This window comes from Lissotriton helveticus, chromosome 1_1 (assembly GCF_964261635.1).
Source record: "Lissotriton helveticus chromosome 1_1, aLisHel1.1, whole genome shotgun sequence".
NCBI lineage: Eukaryota > Metazoa > Chordata > Amphibia > Caudata > Salamandridae > Lissotriton > Lissotriton helveticus.
Window position 1 is genome coordinate 418,127,268 of NC_136057.1, and position 21,208 is coordinate 418,148,475.

General features: G+C 48.9%; 1 protein-coding gene across 4 annotated transcripts in view; it reads right to left on the minus strand.

Annotated features, from left to right (window-relative positions):
- Nucleotides 1-21,208, minus strand: part of DENND5B (DENN domain containing 5B) — a 578,042-nt gene that overhangs the window by 64,654 nt on the left and 492,180 nt on the right. For all 4 annotated transcript variants that reach the window (XM_078673773.1, XM_078673772.1, XM_078673775.1 and 1 more), the window contains one exon: nucleotides 1,608-1,726. In XM_078673773.1, coding sequence (XP_078529899.1) covers nucleotides 1,608-1,726 — 119 coding nt within the window. The remainder of the gene's footprint in view (nucleotides 1-1,607; nucleotides 1,727-21,208) is intronic.

A 21,208-nucleotide genomic window follows, 5' to 3' on the forward strand; every position in this document is an offset into this window, starting at 1 on the left:
CAAGCAAGGAGTTGGTCTGGAAGGACGGATGAAAGGCCTTCAGTGCCAAGTGCACAGCTCTGAGTTCCAGGAAATTGATGCGATACGTGGATTCCGCCGGGGACCACGTTCCCTGGATCTGTAGATGATCTGAATGCACTCCCCAGCCGTGGAGAGAAGCATGCGTGACGACAGTCTGAATGGGAATGTCCTTGTGGAATGGAACCCCCTTAAGGAGATTCTCTGTGGAGCACCACCATCTCAGGGACTGTTGAGCATGGAGGGACAACTTGATCCTGTCGTCCCAGCTCCCCCGCTTCTGGTCCCACTGATCTTCCAGACATTCCTGCAACGGCCTCATGTGCAGGCGTGCGTGTAGCGTGAGGAAGATGCAAGAGGCCATCGACCCCAGTAGAGAAGACACCGTCCTCAGTGTTGAAGACGGAAAAGCTATGAGAGCCTAAGCCTTCCGAAGGATCGATAAGCGTCTCTCCTCCGAAGGAGACACGCTTGCTGACAGAGTATCGATGGAGGCTCCCAAGTACTGTAGGTACTGAACAGGCATCGGAACAGACTTGGACATGTTTATAGGCAACCCCAACTGGTTCAACAGAACGGCCGTCCTGCTGAAGTGCAGTTGCGCTTCCCGGAAGGTGGAGGCTTTGATCAACCAGTCGTTCAGGTACAGGTAGACAAACACCTTGTTCTTTCTCAGGTTCGCTGCCACCACTGCCATGCTTTTTGAAAACGTCTTGGGTGCAGCATCAGTCCAAACGGTAGTACGGTGTACTGATAGTGACTGGTGCCGACTAGAAATCGATGGAACTTCCGGTGTTTGTGTGCAATGGGCACATGGAAGTACGCATCTTGCAGATTTATTGCGCAAAGCCAGTCTCCCCTTTGCAACTGATTTTCTGTGGTGTCCAAGGATTAATTATTTTTAAGAAACACATGGCGGTCTACAGCAATAAATCAACACCACTCTCTATCTGTTCAAATGAGAGGGGAGGGTCCTACAAGAGCTCGGAGAACTCTCTGGCCTAAAATGACATCACCCCTTATAATCTTTTAGCAAGAACGAATACAATAAAGCTATAAGAGGGATTTGTCTTAGGAGCGGATCAAATATGCCTTTGACATGGACCATCCAGCAGCTTGGATATAACTGATTTAGCTTTTGTCTGATTAGTGTGGCTAACAATTTGCACTAAAGCAAAACACATACTTTTGCAGAGAAATTTAACTTTGGGGATTTCAACCACTACTTGCAATCTAAAATGGTATTTGGACATGGCTTCGGGCATTGAGTCAAAACTTAGGAGAAGCACAGTTAGCTTGTTTTCTGGAAGCCATGTGGCTGCACCTAACGTTATCAGAAATGTAGAGCAATTATCACCTCATACCAGTAATAGCTGACATTTAGCAAACTAGCCTTTTAAAATCCTTGATTACACCAAGGAAAAAGCACAGAGAAAAAACAATTAAGTACTTCAAGTAAATGAACGGTATTTATAACATCAATGATGTATCAATTCTGACATTCCAATAACTGCTTGGATAGCTTGTTCTTCAATCACAAATCTTAAAAATACATTCTCCATATATCTGGCACATGTGCAAAATCTTACTTGTATGTGTGTCCTGATATTTCATTTCGAACCATGACGCAATCAACATGCCACTTGGCTAGCAATCCTGAATTGTCATGGCCAATCTGAACTGTAGTCAGCTTCCCCAAATTTTGTCGCTGAAAAAGAAAAAAATGCATTAGCATACTTGTACACCTAATTCTAAAGGACATAGTCTACCATTTTCAGTTACATATCATTGTAAATGAATAATGTGACATTCAGGAACCGCAGACTCTTTGAGTTGGGAGGGGCCTGATAGACCAATGTGTAAGACTTCTGGCTGTGGAAAAGAACATTTAGTGTATCATTTTAATCACAGTTCCACTTGAAACCTTACAATGACAAGTTTACAAAAGCGTTGAAAGAGAGCCTACTCCAACATTTATCTTTGATATTGGGCATGCTTTTAGGTTTTTAAAAACATTTTATCCCATGGATAACTGCGATACTTATTATATGAATGCATCCGTAATTGTTTCACAAGTACGGCACACTGGTTGGGGTGAGAAGGGTGGGGGGGAGTCGGGGATGGGGGTGGGTTCCTGGTTTCTGTTCCCACAGTTTTGTTCCCTCACTGCTCTTGCCATTTGCAGCCTTGGCACTATACCTCTGCTTTGGCAAATGTACCTAGCCTACTGTTCGATTTGCAGAGAAGACGTACCTGTCTGTCTCGACTGCCTTATATGCCAGCCGCTTTCTATTGTACTGTGATGCCTATTGTTGCTCTTAAAATCAATAAAACACATTTGAAATTAAAAACATTTTTTGTTAATGACTGTAACTGTCTTTGTAGCATTATGAAAGAGTTCCTATGCAACATAGTCTCTCCTCCTTAAGCATAACGTAAAAAAAAAAAAATTCTAACGACTATATCAAAATACAAAACAAGTTACCACTCAAGATGTTCAAGTACAGTTTTTCCTCTTTGTTGAATCTGAAATTTGACCCATCCAATCCATCAGTTTTATGGTGTGGAACATTATTTACATCCCCAAAAGCACAAGTTACTTACCTTCGGTAACGATATATCTGTAAGAAACAGTAGTTAGCGTTAGATTCCTTACCTTAGAATATTCCCAGGCGTCGGACTGGATCCAGAAAGTTTTGCGTAACAGTACCCCTGCGCGTCGGTAGTCGTCGCCTGCGGCTCCGCGTCCGTCGTTGGCGCCGTAATGATGTCGTCAGACTAGTTAGACTCCGCCCTCGTGCGCTGATGTCAGTTCTTATACACAGCTTTTCCGCGCCAAAAACGCAGAGCCATGATAAAAACCAACACTGGTGCCATGAAACTAGGGCCCTCAAAGGGAATACCTTAACCCTAGATATTGGTTCGCAGAACGGGGAGGATGGGTGGGGCGGTAAGGAATCTAACACTAACTACTGTTTCTTACAGATATATCGTTACCGAAGGTAAGTAACTTGTACATCTGAAAGAAACAGGTTAGTGTTAGATTCCTTACAGTAGAATAGATAACACAGCAATACCAACCCCGGTGGTGGGTCTGAAAACCAATGATCACACCAGAAAGTCCTTGGGAACAGAACGGCAGAAAAAGCCATCTCTCCGGGCTTGCTGTCCAGGCAGTAGTGTCTAGCGAACGTGTGCAGCGAGGCACACGTAGCTGCCTGACAGATGTCCTGCAAGGGGACTCCCCGACCCAGGGCAGTAGTAGCTGCCGTGTCCCGAGTGGAATGGGCAGGCAGCCCTACAGGAGGTTCCTTTTTAGCCAGTGAATAAGAAGCCTTGATGCACAAAACGACCCATCGAGAAATAGTCCGTTTGTGCACCGCCCGTCCCTTTTTAGCGCCCACGTAACCAACAAAGAGCTGGTCATCCACCCGGAACTGGCGAGTGCAGTCCAGATAGAATGAGATCGCACGTTTTGGGTCCAAACGGTGGAGCCTCTCTCCCTCTTTCCAGGGATGCGGAGGCGCAAAGAAGGTAGGCAAGGTGATGGACTGCCCGATGTGGAAGGCTGAGCCCACTTGGGCAGGAAAGAGGGACGCGTTCTCAAGACAACTTTGTCCGGATGGACAGAAAGGAAAGGAGGCTTAGAAGATAGAGCCTGGAGCTCACTCACCCTTCTGGCAGAGGTGATGGCAACCAGAAATGCAGTCTTAAGAGTAAGAAGACGGAGACGATAATTGTGAAGTGGCTCAAAGGGAGTGCACATCAGATAAGTCAGAACAAGATTCAAGTCCCACTGAGGCATCACGAAAGGAACAGGAGGAAACATGTGAGTGGTGCCCTTCAAGAATCTATTTACCACAGGGGACTTGAAAAGAGAAGGCTGATCAGGAAGCCTTAAGAAGGCATAAATGGCAGAGAGATAGCCTTTGACAGTGCCCAGAGCAGAGCCCTGCTGGGCAAGAGAAAGAATAAAGAGGAGAACCTCTGAAAGGGGGGCAGAGAGTGGATCCACAGCCTTTGCTGTGCACCATGCCACAAATTTGTTCCACCTGCAGGCGTATACCGTTTTTTGTGGAGGGACGCCTGGCAGCCAGAATGACATCACAGACTTCGGGAGGCATGTCAAATGGCCTCAACTGCCGCCGCTCAATCTCCACGCATGGAGGTGGAGGCTGGACAGGATCGGGTGGAGGACCGTCCCCTGCTGCTGCGACAGAAGGTCCTCCTGAAGAGGCAGACGAATCGGGGGATTGACGGACATGCTGAGTAGTTCTCGATACCAGTATCTTTGTGCCCAGTCCGGAGCCACAAGGATGACTTGGGCCCGGTCGCGCCTGATCTTCTTCAGCACTCTGGGCAGAAGTGGTATAGGCGGAAAGACGCACAATAGACCGCAGCTCCACTCACAACGAAAAGCGTCTCCGAGCGAGTGCCGCCTTGGAAATTCCAATGCACAGAACTGATGACATTGCTCGTTCTCTTTGGTAGCGAATAGATCTAACCAAGGCTCTGAAAGAGGCTTTGCGCCACATCCGAGCTCAGACGCCATTCGTGATCCATCATGCACCGGCGGCTGAGGTCGTCCGCCCTGGCATTCAGAGAAACTGCTAGGTGTTAAACCAGCAGGGTGATGCCCTGGTGTTCCAGCCATTGCCAGAGGCGCAGAGCCTCCTGACAAAGGGTCCACGACTCCACCCCGCCCTGTTTGTTGCAGTACCACATGGGGGTGGTGTTGTCCGTGAACACCTGCACTACACTTCCCTGGAGAGAGGGAAGGAATGCCTGATCGCCCGCAGCTCCAGAAGGTTGATATGGAGCAGGGACTCCGCCTCTGATCTCCGCCTCTCCCATGTGGTGCCCCAGCCCAGGAGAGACGCATCCGTCAAGACTACGTGCTCCGGTTGGGGTAGGGAGAGGGATCTGCCACTGACCCAATCACGGTCCGTGAGCCACCACTGCAATTGTCTCGCAGTGCCCTCCGAAATCAGGACGTTGTCGGACAGGTTGCCCTGATGCTGGGCCCACTGAAACTTCAGGTCCCACTGCAGAGCCCGCATCCGCCACCTGGCATGATGCACCAGAAGGATGCAGGAGGCCATCAGCCCCAGAAGCCGCAGCATCAACCTGACCGAGACTCGGGACAAAGGCTGAAAGATCGGAATCAGAACCTGAATATCCCGAACCCTCTGTTCGGGAGGATAAACCCCAAACTGAGTCCAGAACCGCTCCGATGAAGAGGAGCTTCTGAGAGGGACACAGGTGTGACTTCGGCACATTGATGGAGAACCCCAGCAGGTGCAGGAGGTCGGCCATAGAATGGAGGTGGCTGACGACTGTCTGGGGCGAACCCGCCTTCAACAACCAGTTGTCGAGATAGGGGAAGACTGACACCTCTAATCTGCGCAGATGGGCTGCGACCACCAGCATCACTTTCGTGAACACCCGAGGGGCGCTGGTAGGGCCGAAGGGGAGCACGGTAAACTGGAAGTGCTCGCGGCCTACAGTGAACCGCAGGTAACACTGGTGGGCCGGGGATGTGAAATATGTGTCCTGCAAGCCCAGCGCTACCATCCAGTCTTCTGGGTCCAGGGCAGCTAAGACCTGAGCCAAAGTCAGCATCTTGGACTTCTCCTTCCGGAGGAAGCCGTTGACGTTTCGCAGTTCCAAGATAGGGCGTAGGCCCCCTTTGCCCTTCTTGGGAACCAGAAAGTAGTGGGAGTAATAACCACACCCTACTTCTGTCCCAGGAACACGCTCGATGGCCCCCTTGTCCAAGAGGACTGTAACTTTCTCTTGCAGAAGTTGCAAGTGATCCCCCGAAACGCGGTGGTACTGCGGTGGCATGGCTGGAGGGGTCACCTCGAAGTAGCCCCTTCGGGCGATTTGCAGCACCCACCTGTCCGAAGTGATGGAGCGCCAGTGGAGGAGGTGATGGCGAACCCTGCCCGCCACTGGCGTCGAATGGACCTGAAAGCTCGGACTAGGAAGGCTGTCCCCTGGTCCCCTGGTACCGCCACGGCGGTTACCACATCCGCCGCCGCGCTGGATGTTAGTCTGCGGCCCGTGGCTGGCAGAACGTGAAGGGGCGCCCCTTCCTTGGCCACGAAAGGAGCGAAAGGCAGCAGTTTGCTGGCGCTGGCCCGACAGGCCCAATGACTTGGCCGTAGCCCTGGAGTCCTTGAAACGCTCAAGCGCACTGTCTGCCTTGTCGCTAAAGAGGCGACGGCCATCAAACGGCATGTCCATGAGGGAATTCTGGACATCAGCCGAAAAGTTGGAGGATCTCAGCCAGGCGTGGCGGCGAACCGCCACCGTCGTGGAAAACGCCCTGCCCAGCGAGTCCGTGGTATCCAGCCCACATCGGATAGAGGACCGTGCTGCATCCCGCCCTTCCGCTGGGGCTTGAGCGAGTTTGACCCGGGTCTCCTCCGGGCAAGTAGGCAGCACGTCCGCGACCGTGTTCCACAGAGAGTGGGTATAATGGCCCAAAAGGCAAGCGGTGTTGACTGACCGCAACCCCAAACTAAGTGGGGAGAACAGCTTCTTACCGAACTGCTCATACCTTTTGGATTCCCAATCAGGTGGAGCAGTCGGGAATGCGGTCAGGGAGTTAGAGGCCTTGATAACCAGGCTCTCTGGGGTGGGGTGGGTGGACAGGAAGCTAGGGTCGCCTGGGGCTGGGCGGTGGCGCCTGGCCACGTTCCGATCTACAGGCGGGCCTGTAGCGGGACCTGGACCAAATGCCCAACAGAACGTCAGAAGGGGCCTCGTTAAACGGCATTAGAGGCTCCGAAGTGCTTGCCTCCGGTTTAAGGACCTCGGTGAGGAGGTTAGTCCTCACGGCCTCGTCAGCACCACGCTGTAAGCAGCCCCCTCCTCCGTAGCCACGGTAGGAGGGGAGACAAAGCCAGTGTCGGGCGAAGTGTCCAAACCACTGGCCTCCCCGAGATCCACTGCCCAGTCCTGATACAACTGGCACTCCTGTGCCAGAGGGTCCTCAGACCCCTCCCAATCCTCCTCGTCTCCCATCTCCTGATAGTCCGGTGCAAAGGATGGGGCCAGATCATAGAAGAACTGCACTTCTCTCGGCGTCACATGCGGTGTCCAGTGACGCCGGTCCGACGCCGGATCTGGACTGGGGGAGGGACCGGGGACGACGTCGTCCGGGGACGACAACCTGGGGGTCGGCATCGGGGAGGGGTCGTAAGGTCGACCAGCGGCGACCCGGATCCAGACGGGCCCTGCTGCGTCAGGACTGAAGTCGCCGCCGGGGCCGAAGCGCCCGATGGCGCCAGGGCCGAAGCCCCCGGCCCGCTTGGGCTCCCAGTCGGGGCCACGGGTCACGAAGGCGCCACAGCGGGACCCGACGGAGGAGAGAGAGACCTCATGGCCATGAGGAAGGCATCGATCTCCTCTGGCGTCGCGTTCAGCCCAGGGACCGGGGGTTATGGGGCTGGCAGCGGCGCCTGCGGCTCCGGCGGAGCCGCGTGGGCAGTGTCACCCGAACCCCCAGCCGCATCGCGCGAGCGCTGTGGGAAGTCAGAAGAGCAATGTCGTCTCTTCGACTTCTTGTGCCTCTTACCTGAGGACCTGGAGCCCGACGAATGGTGTGGACTAGCCGAGCTGCGATGACTGTGGCCCCGCGACCGGTCCTTCGACCTCCTCCTCGACCTGGACCGTGAACGGCGCAGGGCCGACTGCTGGAGCTCGAGGCGCTTATGGGACCGCTCCCGCCTAGCCTTCGACGTCAAGGCCCGGCAGTCGGGGCACGACTTGTCGTCATGGTCGGCCCCAAGGCAATACAGGCACCGGCGATGGGGGTCGGTAACCGACGTCAGTCGGTTGCAATCGGCACAGGGCTTGAACCCGGGCACCCCTCCCAGCACCGATAGTCTAACGACTCGAAACAGGATCAAAAAGGATCGAAAAAATTAGTCAGAAAGTGACTTGGGAGTACTGCTTTTTCCGGATCTGCACTTGCTGGCGCGGAAAAAAGAAGAACTGACGTCAGCGCGCGAGGGCAGCGTCTAAGTACTCTGACAACGTCATCCCGGCGCCGACTACGGACACGGAGCCGCAGACGACGCCTACCGACGCGCTGGGGTACTGCTACGCGAAACTTTCCGGATCCAGTCTGACGCCTGGGGATATTCTCAGGTAAGGAATCTAACACTAACCTGTTTCTTTCAGATCACTTTGGCCATCAGCCTCTTTCATTACGACAATACATTCAATCCACAACACATTTGGCAGTGACCCCAAGTCTTAATAGATTTCTTTGGGCAGCGTCCACTGAAGTATACTTGTTATTTGGCCAACATGCAACGTTCCATATCTCTTTTTCACCCATGAGGCCTGGTCCACTCTCTGTCCCCAATTCCAGGCCATGTCCATTTTGCCACTGCCCACCCCAGATGCACACACAGCCTTGAGTATTTGGGAATTATTTTTTATCTCCACATATTTAATATGTAGCGTGTAGCGAAGGCTTCACTTGGGCCACCCAGCACCTGACCCACACATTCATTTATTCCCTCTAAAACAGGCCGTTTCTCTGGGCATGGCCACAAGGTCTGGAAGGAACACGTTTGTGCACATTCCAATGCAAAAGTCACTGCTCGTTCCCTCCATTGTTTTGGAACAGTATGACTATGCAATAATGGTAGCGGTATTTTCCCAGAAGCCTGATCGTATTGTAACACCTATTTCCATTCCTCCAGGGCACCTACGCCTACCTCACATCTTTATTGTCAGCATATCATTGGGGAGTTGTTTATAATCTTTATGCATGTTAATGAGACTGCTTTCTTGTGCAATTGTTCACTTAGTATTCTATCCTTCAAGGGGGAGGCTTCAGCCAGAACAGTGCCCCTTTTAATGTGGTATGACATTGTGTGCTTAACTTGCAGGTATCAACATTTACTTTTCTTTTTTTTAAACATACTTTATTGATTGCCAAAATAGCATTGCAATGTGATTACGGTAATACAATTGGCATTTTATCTTTTTGATGTTCTCCCCATCGTATACATTACAGAGTGGTATGCTGGGCAATTTTCTTTTTTTTTTTTTAAATGTGTTTATTGATTTCAGTCAAAGTAATGTCAGCAGATAACAAGAATACTGTTACAATGGAGCAATAAGAAAACAAACCCCATCCCGCCCCCCCCCCCCCAACCCTTACCACAGGCTGAACAGATAGAGGTCCAATACATTGGATAAATACTTTTGGCTCAACAGCGGCAAATATGCAGAATAATAGCAATGACAGCCTGATACATGACCCTCCGATAATGCTACCAATGTATCAATCAATGAAGGCATTCGGGGTACAAAAGAACGGCTACCATAGAGCCATGCTTAGGACAGTGTGTGGGTCCGATCTTAGAGCCAGCTAGAACATGCACATGAAGTGAACATTATTCATATAGGGTTATAACAAGTCTGGTCTAGTCAGCAAGTATGCAGTGAGCTGGGCCCAGAAATCTTTGGGGCGAGAAGTCTCAGGCAATTCCTCCTCATATGCCAGTAGCTGAGTTTTACAGCAAATCACTTAGCCCTTTTTTTTTTTGTCGGAGTGGTTTTTGCATCCCAACATTGCTTCACAGCCCTCTTCGCAAATAGGGTAGACAATGCAACTAAACGTCTGTTACAGGGTTTGAGGCGTTTTACATACCCCAGTAGGCAGAGTTCGGGGGTGCAGTGCACTGGTTGCAATATTATATCAGTAAGTAGTTTCGTCACCTCAGACCAAAAGGCAAAGACACCCGCACACTGCCATGCCACATGTGAAAAAATCTGCGTCTGCCATGCCACACCGCACATAATTAGCAGTTTCTCGGAGGCCATATTTAAATAGCTGTACAGGGGTATAGCATAATTGAAGTAGAAATTTGAAATGGATTATTCGGAGATTACAATTAGCCGTGAGGCGGCCAGTAAGGGCAGAACAATCAGTCCATATATCTGGAGTGAGGGCATCCCCCAGCGCTGCCTGCCATTTAACACAGGAGGGGTGCTCATGTTGCTCCCGTTCTCGCAGGGACGCATTATAAAGCTTAGTAATTAGACCTTGTCGCTCTTCTCCCGCCAGCATCGCCTGCAATGCCCGTAGTCGTAGGTTCAGCCGGGTAGTCTGGATATACAGCCCTAATGGCCTGCCGCACTCTTGTGTTGGTAAAGCTAAACATAAAGCCTTGATCCGCGCCCTTCTGCGCACCTTGCAATGATTTAAATTGACCCTGCGTATATAAATCTCCCATCTCAGAGATACCTACTTTGGCCAGCTCGCTGAGAGTCTGCCGCTCACGTGCTGCTGAGATATCAGGATGCGATGCCAGGGGCAGCGACGGAGCATAGAGGTACGATAACTGAGCCCTTCGCGCCAGCTTACGCCAAGCCCACGCCATACACTGTACAGGGTTAATCCCAGCCCGGGGGCCACCCGTGCCCCCCCGAAAGGGTTGCTGTCTGCACTATCTTTGGAAGCACTGCATCTGATTCTATCGCCACATGTGGCTGAAACCACTGTGGGAAGTGCCAATAATGTGCAAACTGAGCCTGTGCACAAAAATAGTACAGTCTGAAATCTGGGGCCACAAACCCTCCTCTCTCAAATGGCTGCACCAATAGATCCCACTTACACCTGGGCTTCTTACCGTCCCACACCAATGTTGTTAACGCGGATTGAAGTGTTTTGAACAGCGCCACATTCAATTAAATAGGGACATTGAAGAAAAAGTAAAGCAGCTTAGGGGGAAAGGTAATTTTTACAACTCCTATTCTATCTGCCAAGGAGGGGGGCAGATGTGCCCACCGCTCAGCCTGATCCGTAATACACGTGATCGCACAGCCACAGTTCTCTAAGACCACGACTTCCGGATCCCTATGTAGCCAAACCCCTAGATATTTCACTGGGTCCGACGTCCAAGTTAGCGGATACTCTAGCTCAAACTCTTTTGTTTGTGCCGTTAGGGGAAACATCACTGATTTCGACCAATTGATCCCGAGGCCAGAAAACAGTTCAAATTTAATATAATCTCGGAGCAGCACAGGCAAATACACATCAGGTTCGCGTACATATAGTAGTATGTCTTCCGCGTACAGAGACAACCAGTGGTCTCTTCGAAATCGCAAAGCAGCTGCCCCATGCTGTTGCCGGAGTTTGCAAGCTAGTGGCTCAAGGGCGAGCAAGAATAACATCGGTGACAACAGGCACCCTTGCCTCGTGCCACTTTCAATAGGAATCGGAGAAGACACCCACCCGTTCACTCTCACCCGAGCGACCGGGTTTTCATAGAGCACCCTAATCCATTGTGAGAAAAAAAGGGATGAAAGCCCATCGGAGTCAAAACCGTGAACATGTATGTCCATTGTAAGGAGTCAAAAGCTTGTGTGCCAATCTCTTCCGGTAACAAGTCATTTTTGGCAGTGTACAGCGGAGTGTAAAACTGCTGCACTAATCTCAGGAGTAGAATAGTGAGCAACCCCATTCTCGTCTTGCATCTCCACAATGTGCTCTTGGGTTCTTGGAGCTGCCAATTTCTGTGCTAGGGATCGACTCGGACGACCGCCCACCCCATAGTAGCAGGCTGTCTTGCGGCGAGCACAGTGGAGCAACTTCTGGTCAACTGTTTCATTATGTTCCATAACAAGTATTCGTATATTCGCCAGTACTGCCGTTGAGGGGTTGGTCTCATATTCTCGTTCGAGTGTGGAGATATCAGAGGCCAGCTTTCTAATGTGACGCCGGATATTACGCAACACTCCTGACTGTGCCCCAATGCAAACACCTCTAATGGTACTTTAAACGCTTCCCAAAGCACTCCTGCACTGTCTACTGTGCCCTCATTCTCCCTAAAAAAAATCTGCTAATTTAGTAGGTTGTAGGCGCCACAAGTAGGGTGGTCGCTCACATGTGGGGACCAGCAGGTCTAAAGCTACTGGAGAGTGGTCTGAAATTGTTTGCACCTCATATTTCACCTCCCTTACCCATGTACAAACTTCCTCTGCAAGTAGGCAGAAGTCTATACGAACCAGGATCCATGGAAACAAACGTACCCTCCCGGCCCGCAGGATGTTGAAGTCGCCATATATCATGTAAGTTTCCTGCCTCACATATCCCCAGTATCGCCTCCGAGGCTTGTTTAGGTCTCGCCTCACTACTGCCCGTTCTATCTAACGTTAAGTCTAGGCAAACATTAAAATCCCCACCCCAAATGAGCACGGTTGAAGGAAATGTGGAGATTCTGCGCCACACATCTGAATAGAAGGAGGGGTTGTTCGTCTTTAGACCATAGACATTTACCAACAGTACACTCATGCCCCACCAAGCATCCATGTAGAAGTGCCACTCGTCCACACTCATCCATATCCGCTCGAATCACTTTAAATGGAACACCTTCTTTTATAAGGATTAACACCCCTCCAGAATAGGACACGACCAACGTGTTCCCACCTTTTTTGCCGATTCAACAGTGCGATGGGTCTCCTGCAATAAGGCCATGTGCACCCCCATACGATCCCAGTATGCAAAAACTGATCTAATCTTTTTAGGAGTATTGAGCCCTCGCACATTCCAGGTGAGGAATCTAACATTAGTATTCATAGCAATTAGCCAGCATCCAAAACCAGAAACATCAGTATCCTAGGACATACAATACACGTCTGAAAGAACCAGATGTAGCGGACTGAAAAATCTGGACTAAAATTCCATTACAGTTCTGCCATCCCTTCGAAGAACCCCTCAACCCCCTCAACTCCCCTCCCACTTCACCAGCCCCAACTCGCCAAAGCCATCCCTTCCCACCAAATCCCTACCCCAACTGAGAACAAAAACATGAGTATAGATATGGGGTACACCCATTGGGGAGCGTATGGGAACTTCTGGCCTCCTACCTGGTAGGAGGTGTCTGAGCCAAACAAGTACTGTACCTAGAGTCCAAGCACATACCAACCATGTTGGGAGCCCCTACAAAGATATTGGTGATCAGTGTTTCAACGAATGTCTCCATTCTCCCCACATTTGTGGATTCTGGCAGACTCGTGATACGAATATTGTTCCGCCGGGAACGAGCTTCCAAATCCTCATTCTTTGCCTGAATAAGAGAGAGGACCTTTTCCATGTTTAGAGTTTTACCTGTGACTTCGCTTAGACCATTCATGCGGGCATTCTGTTTCTCTAGCTGGGACGACATATGATCAAGACGTTGGTTAACTGCCGCCATTGTGCCTTCTATTGATTGGATGCTGTGCCGCATGGCAAGGAGTGCAGTTTCCAATGTTGGTTGCCCGGCATCCGGGACATATGCCTCCTAGTCTGAAGCTGCTCTTTGTGAGGAATTAGGAGCTTTGCGCGCCTCAAACGTGAGGCGATTCTGCGACTTATCTGTCCGGCCCATGATGGCGGCCAGGGGTGAGCTCACTGTAGCACATGAAGGGAGCAGCACCCCTCGGGCCCACGACAGTGCAATGAAGTGATCTATTAGCTGCTCCGATAAGGGCAAACTAGCCCCTCTACCACACTTAGCAGCAGGGATTAGGAGGATAGCTGCCACGCAGTCCAGGGAAGACAGCCAGGTCACAAGGGTGGTACAGGGCTTCTCTCACCAGTCCATGCACAGGGCAACGAAATTCAGGGGACCGAATAGCCCAGGAGTCTATTGTGTCAGGGAAATGAGGCGCCAAATTTCAGTTTCACACGTCTTTATTTCGACTTTTACATCATAAAAGACATCAATTAAAATACATACATGATTCATAAAAATTCAGTTCATGACATAATTAATCTAAAACAGAATTAAACAAATTCGAAAAGACGTTGTAGAATAAGAAATATTAATCTTCATCACATTAAATAACAATTGTTAATCCTCATCTGATTTAATAACAATTTGATTAAACAACAATTGGGTGCCTAGCTCTGATAACCCATGCCCACCCCAAAAATTTGGCCACGCCTATGGTCACCCACTCTATGGTATTAGATCTTAAAACCCAGAGGGCTTCCCTACATACCCGTGAATTAATCCTCCTACAAATGGGTTTAAGCCATTTGCACCGTGGGGCAGAGTAAGCTGGGCAGACAAAAAAGAGGTGGCCAATGGATTCCCTTTGCCCGCTACACCAGGGACAGGACTCATTTTGTTGACCACGCTATTTGTATGTAAACACCCTTACAGGTAGCTTACCAACTCTGAACTGATGATAGAGTTTTCTGTCTGGACTTTTGGTAATGCTATCCCAATATGGCTCTAAGCGGATGTCAACCTTATGAAACAAAAAAAGACCTGTCAGATTAGTAGACTGTGACAATAAAACATGTTGTTCTCTCACAGTTGCCCAGTATAATAACTTAAATTCTTTTTTCGTCGGGAATACGTTGTTTCCCGGGTCTGACCACAATAGACTCAAGCCCATTTTTTGTAGGATGGACTTCACTTCCCGAAACCACGGAAGGTTTCCTGACCCCCATGATTGATCTCAGATCTAAAATTTCATTAAGCAAATAAGATCAATTCTGGGGTGGACCATATACGTCTCCACAGAGCAACCATCCTGTATCGAGCTAGATCTCTAATATATCTAATAGATAGATGATAGGCGTAGATTGTGGGAGACTAACCAAACTGCGCAAGAACTTATTTTGAATTTTTACCAAAGGTGCAAGATCCACAAAACTCCATAGATCCGCTCCATAAAGGATAGCAGAGCTTATTTTCGCATGGTATATTTTTAATGCTGGTAATATCCTTTTGGTTTGCGAACATCGTTGCTCCTTTACAAGACACCCCGTTAAACGGGCAAATTTTAAACAGAGGGCCTCGATCTGTGCCTTCCATCGCAGCCTATAGTCTATAACCACCCCTAAATAGGTCATAACACCCACTTGTTCTAAGTTGGTGCCATTCATACTGACTTGACTCCGTTGTGGTTTATTTTTCGTTAAGACCATAAATTTCGTCTTGGACACGTTGATCTCGAGATCTTTAATTTTGCAAAAATCCACAAATTTGTTGATTGCGATCTGTAGCCCCATTTGTGTTTTTGCCAAGATCAACGGGTCGCAGCGAAAATCAGAAGGGGAAACTTTCTCCCGCCTAAAACTGGTGCATCTGTTGGGGTATCTGCTAGAAACTGCACTACTTGATTTATGAAAAGAAGGAACAGGGTTGGTGCCAGGACACAACCCTTCCTTACACCACGGGTCACCGGGAAGGGCTCTGTCACCTGTCCCTGCTACCCCATCTTACTCTAGCAAAGTTGTTCTCGTGCAGCCTTACTGTTAACTCCAATAGTTCTGTTGGCATTCCCATTTTCCTCAAAACCTCCCACAACTTCTCTCTAGGGACAAGATCGAACGCGGATTTGAGGTCCATGAATGCTGCATAGATAGTACCCCACCTAAAAGCACAACCTTCCAATATATCAAATTAAATCTGAACACTTGGTCGACTGTGCTGGTACTCGACCTAAAAACCTGCTTGCATCGGGGATAAAATATTTTCCTCACTCATCCACGCCTGAATTTTAGCAAGAAGCATTCTTGCTATAACTTTCCGCAGGGCATCTATAAGGCTTATGGGGCGATAATTCCCTGGTAGAGACCGATCTCCTTTTTTATAAACCGGTAGGATTTCGGCCCATTTCCATGATTCTGGAACCCTAGCCCCATTGGCAATGGCCTTAGCTAGAGTCGTTATATATGGTACCCAGTTTTGCTGATCATACTTGAAAAGATCGTCTGGAATGCATTCCATGCCGGGCGCTTTGCCCGCTTGGACCAAACTTAACGCATTCTCAGCCTTGGTACTTTCAAACACTAAAAGCTTACTTATGGGCTTAGGTATTGACGACAAGCCTCTCTCTACTTCATTTGTTGCCATCACCAGACCACTAAACTGTGTCGAGTAGTGCTCCACCCAATCCTCGGCAGAAACATGATTAGCTGGCGTTTGCGAGTCCTTGGGCCCACCCCATTTCACAACCTGCCAGAATTTAATCTGGTTGGAGGACAGGCTGGCCTCATACAAATTCAACCAGCGGCGGTCATCCCATGTTTGCTTCGCGATCTTTTGGACCTTCTTATAATTTGACCGTTCCGCTTTAATAGCTGATGTCATTCTAGATTTGATAGCATTAATCAGGGAGCTATGGGCCTGACGACAGGTCTTGTCGTACCATTTAGTACCAGAAGAATCTCCACCTATTTTCCCAGATGTCCCTGGCTTCGTAAAGAGGGTTTTTAATTTATCAAACAAATGCTCATGTAAAGAGCAGATCTGCTCAGGTGAGCCTGAGTTTTCAATCACTAACCTGGCCTGTTTTGCCGAAGATGACACTTCGTGGGAAATTATATCAAGGGTGACTGGGTCGTCCAGGACCCTACACCAACGAACCCTACGACAATCGTTGGTGAGAATGGCCTCCGCTCTAATACAATTTGTAGCGTTAAATCTAGCTAATTCCCCTTCAACTTTCAGCTTTAATACCAGGGGGTTATGGTCACTCTCTGGCCTCGTTATGATTACCATATCCTCTAGTAGTGACCAGAACTGTAGTTTGATTAAAAAATAATCTATTCTACTAGTACTAAAACCATTATCAAATGTAACCTGACCTGCCCTGTCTGAATTTGCTCGTCCATTGACTGCCCTAAAGCCCCATTCCAGGCACAAACCCAGCCACAGTAGTGCTGCCTCGGTGACCTTTTTAATAGGTTTTATGTCAAGGTAAGGAACATTCCATAATTGATCAACCTCACCATAGCAGTCTTCTCCCCCACTAGGCAGGGGTTCAAAAGTGCAATTTAAGTCACCTGCCACTACTATGCACTTATCCCTCCCAATGGAGTCCAATAAGAGATATAGATCATCTATTATTGCTGGGCTCCGCCCTCCTGGTAAGCCCCTGGCATAGATGTTAATTAAAAATAAGTCTTGTTCAACTTTTACAAAAAAACAACTTTTACAAAAAATAAGTCCTGTTGTTTATCTCTACTCAGTTTTAGACCAAGGATGTCATTATTTTGGGCTATCAATTCCAATGGCCTGTAACCTAAGGATTTTCTAATCCAAATTATTAACCCACCTGATGGTCTTCCCTTTTTTCCCTTGATTGCCGGTTTATAAAAATTAAGATAACCTGTACGAAAGACAGGATCTATTGCCCAGCTTTCTTGAAAAACTAAAATATCATACTGATCTATAAATTCCCCCCATTCTGCACCATCTAATTTCCCCCTCAACCCCGCAATATTCCATGAAGCTATCGTTAGTGTGGGTTCCTGTCTTGAAGGTTCATTAGGATTTAAGTCTAAAGTCCTCCTCGCTTCCTCACCTATCAACTGCCCACATGCGGGCACATCTGCCACATTACAACCTTTAGAATCATCTCCTATATATCTCCCCCCCAATACAGTCTCTGTGCTAAACAATTTGTAAGTACAACTATCCTCCCCATTTGTGAAGGAAGAGTTAAGATCCTCTAGACAACTAACTATAATAGAGTCCCTATGATTGTCGGCTGACTCACAAGAGAGTCAGTCGACCCCTTCCAAACCACTGAGCGGTGCATACCGATTCAAAAGTTGGGGTAAGAACGGGGGATGTGTAAATAAATCAGGTGGATGTCTCCCTCTCGATCTACTGTTGTGGTATGACGGTGTTTGATAGGGAGGGTCACTAGATCTATCTCGTTGTGGATGGAAGTAATGCAACGATAGCATTTGGACTTCGCCCACTTTTCCAAATGTTGGTTTTCTACGAATAAAATCCACCACCCATTGCTCCCTGAAATTAACAATAATGCAGTCCCCCTCTATATCCTTTTGACAATGGCCCACCCAGTCTACTCTCCTGACATTAAGGATCTCAATTTTGGACATTGGTGGGAGAGTTCTATTCTTATTAAGCCAAAAGTTTACTTTATTATGTAGATCCCGATGTGATTCCACTTTCCCCTCCTCCAAGGGGACTACTCCCGTTAGGATAATAGTATAAGCACCTGACTCAGGAGGCAAGTTGACACATGGCAGTTTAGGATGAGATTTTTTCCTGACCAGATTTTCATATTCCAGTGGACGGGTAGTTTTAACTGGCCTACTAGGGGCATGCTGGGATTTAGATGCTACACCTTCTTTTGGGGGATTTTCCTTACCAGTTTTATTCTCAGCCCTGCTTTCCCCCTGCTTTTGCTGTACCTGTTGAGATACTAGTGGTGCTGGTTTAGTTGGTTGCCCTATCCCTCCAATTTTATTTTTGGGCTGTTTCTGGTTTCCAGAATGGGCATCACCTATATTATCAGGTAGTTTAGTTAACTTTTTCAAACTAACCATATTGTCTCTCACTAATGACTCCATCTGGTCCATTTTGTCATTTAACAACCTTGTTCGTTCTAATAACGGCAACAGTAGGGATTTGACCACAAATTCTATCTTACCCCGTAAAGCATCATCGACGTTATTTATCGGGGGATAATTGAAAATATTCGTAGGAGAAGGGGAGATAATCGCGGGAGCTACTGTATCCGATGTTAGTGTTGTGATACTCTTGTTTTTTGGAACCTTCGCAATACCCCCCCATTTGTGCTTTCTCTTCCCGTTTCCTTTTGCTAGGTTTTAGTTTTTGGGAATCTTCTAAAGATTTGTTTATAGGATCGGGGCTAGATACTGGACCAGTAATTTCAAAGTCATTGGTTTCGATATCCACTAATTTATTAAAAAGGGAGCTACTCGATGATATATCCAGAGCATTAGCAGCAACATCGGACTCCCGACCCACTGATACATGTTCCAGGTTTACACCGATGTTGTCACTAGGGTCCAGTAGGGATAGTGGAACTGGGGAAACTGCCTGACCTATTTTCCCTAGTGAAGACCGCTTCCCAGGTACCAGGTCAATAGATAGGCGTTTTTCGGCAAGGGCTATTTCTTTTTCCAAGATACAGGTAGTCCGTTTAAAAAAATCATCGATGGTACCTGTAAACACCCCATTCGATGTAGTGACCTGTACCAGTCTTTCTTTACCAGATCGTAAAGTCATCTTTATAACCAAAACAGCCCCGAATAAATTTCAAAGGGACGACCGTATAAAAGATAGTAACACCAAAACCCACCAATAATAAGAGAAAAAAAAATATATAAAAGAAATTACAACAATCTCCAATATAACATATTAGAATAACTAAGAGAGGGGTGACCCAACCCAACCCAACCTCAAACGGCCTCAGACGGCCCGCCCTTTGCCCGGGCTTAGCCCGCGCGCGGCCCATCGTTGCGGGAAATTAATGGAATTATAAGGAGGCAGGTGGGGGCGTGTCTAGTGCGAGAAGAGGCGGCAGGTGTGAAGCAAATGGCCTGCTGGGCCTTGCAGTCCCACAGAGTCAGCAAACTCGGCCCCGGAGTCCATTGAACGGCGCCCGCGAAGCGGGGGCCGTGAAAGGTCTCTCAGACACCCTCAAACAATATCCTCGTAATCAGGAGAGTCAGCCAGGTGAGCAAACGAAGAAAACGGCACCCGAGGAGCGGGGGCCGTGTTGCAAAGATAAGGAGGCAGGCGGGGGCGTGTCCAGTGAGGGAAGAGGCGGCAGGTGTGGAGGAAATGCTCTGCTGTCTCTCGCAGTCCCACAGAGTCAGCAAACTCGGCCCTGGAGTCCAGTGAACGGCGCCCGCAAAGCGGGGGGCCGTGAAAGGTCTCTCAGACACCCTCAAACAATATCCTCGTAATCAGGAGAGTCAGCCAGGTGAGCAAACGAAGAAAATGGCACCCAAATTTCAATATCAAGTCCCCGGCCACCTCTGTGGGACCAATCTCAGCTATAGTTCCCTCTTAAGCAGGGTTGCAGGCAATAACAGAATGTGCGGTAAAATGGCCCTAGGCAGGGTATGTAAATCTGTAATGTCTCTATTGCCGTAGATATCTTGCAAGAGTCAGCAGCGAGCACTTGCCTGGGACAACCGCATCTCAGTGTGCCTCCCCCCCCCAAGGTAAACGCTATTATAGTGGAAATGCAGGGGAAGCAGCGTCGATGGACTTCAATGCGGGATTGCAGTAAATATCGTCCGGCCCAACTACGCCGCCACAGCAGCTCGCGCACCCCAGCACCAGAGCCCAGGCCGCAGACCACGGTAAGCCCACCCCGCAAACGCAGGCCCAGCACACACTGCGTCCCCACTCACTGCCGCCGGTACTGGGGGCTTAAGCTCCGTCTTCTGCCGTCAGCCCTCTGTCGGCGGCTCAGAGTCTCAGAGGGCCTTCTTGCCGTCGGAGCTCCTTGGAGGGTATGGAGCCCGCTGCAGCACCCTCAGAGCAGCCGTTCGCCACAACTCGATCAGGAGCGCTGGTGGAGTCCCAATCACTCAACGTGCTGCTGAAGACTTAGCTGAGAGCTGGAAAGGCCTCCGATCTTAAGGCCTCGCGAGCGCCGCCATTACTTGGCCGGGAGTGAAGATATCTTGTAGATCAGGACAGCGGGCGTAAAAGGCAAGGTAAGCCCAGCTATCGATGCAGTAGGAGGTATTCTATGTAATTCGCCCCTCACAGTAGCAGATGGCAAGAATCTCAAGCAGATATTTATAACTTGTGGAACAGCCCCCCTCACTCCTGGTCTGCCATTAATTGTATGTTTAGTAGCCTATTAGTATTATTTATATATCATTGTTTGTTCTTCGCTGCTTGAGTACAGTGGTGTCATGACTAGGGCCTGTGAAGATCTCTGGCGTACAGTTCTAGAATGTTTAGGTCTGCTATTGTGTGGGGTTGTTATGGGTAGGTATAAAGTCCAGCTGTTTAAAGTCTTTCATCATGATAACCCAATCCATAGAAATAGGGTTTTCCCACATACCCCTTTCCTCTTCTAATTGCAGTACTTTCAGCACTACCCCATCGTATCACTTCTTCTTGTCATATAGTCAATAATGGACTTCTAGGGGATTTCCATCTCATGGTGATTGTTCTTACGGCCAGTATAAGAGCAAGATCCAGGAACCTTGACTGTACCTTCTGTGCTGTAGTGCGTTTACGGAGACCCATAAGGCACTCCAGGATATTTTCCTGGACAGTTAGGTGCGTAACCTCTCGCAGTGACTGCCTTATTCCGTCCCAAAAATCGACGTGGGCAGGCCCGTAACATATGGACAAAATCCGCCTCGTCTCCCTTGCATCGGGGGCAGCAGTGTTGGGCCTCTGGG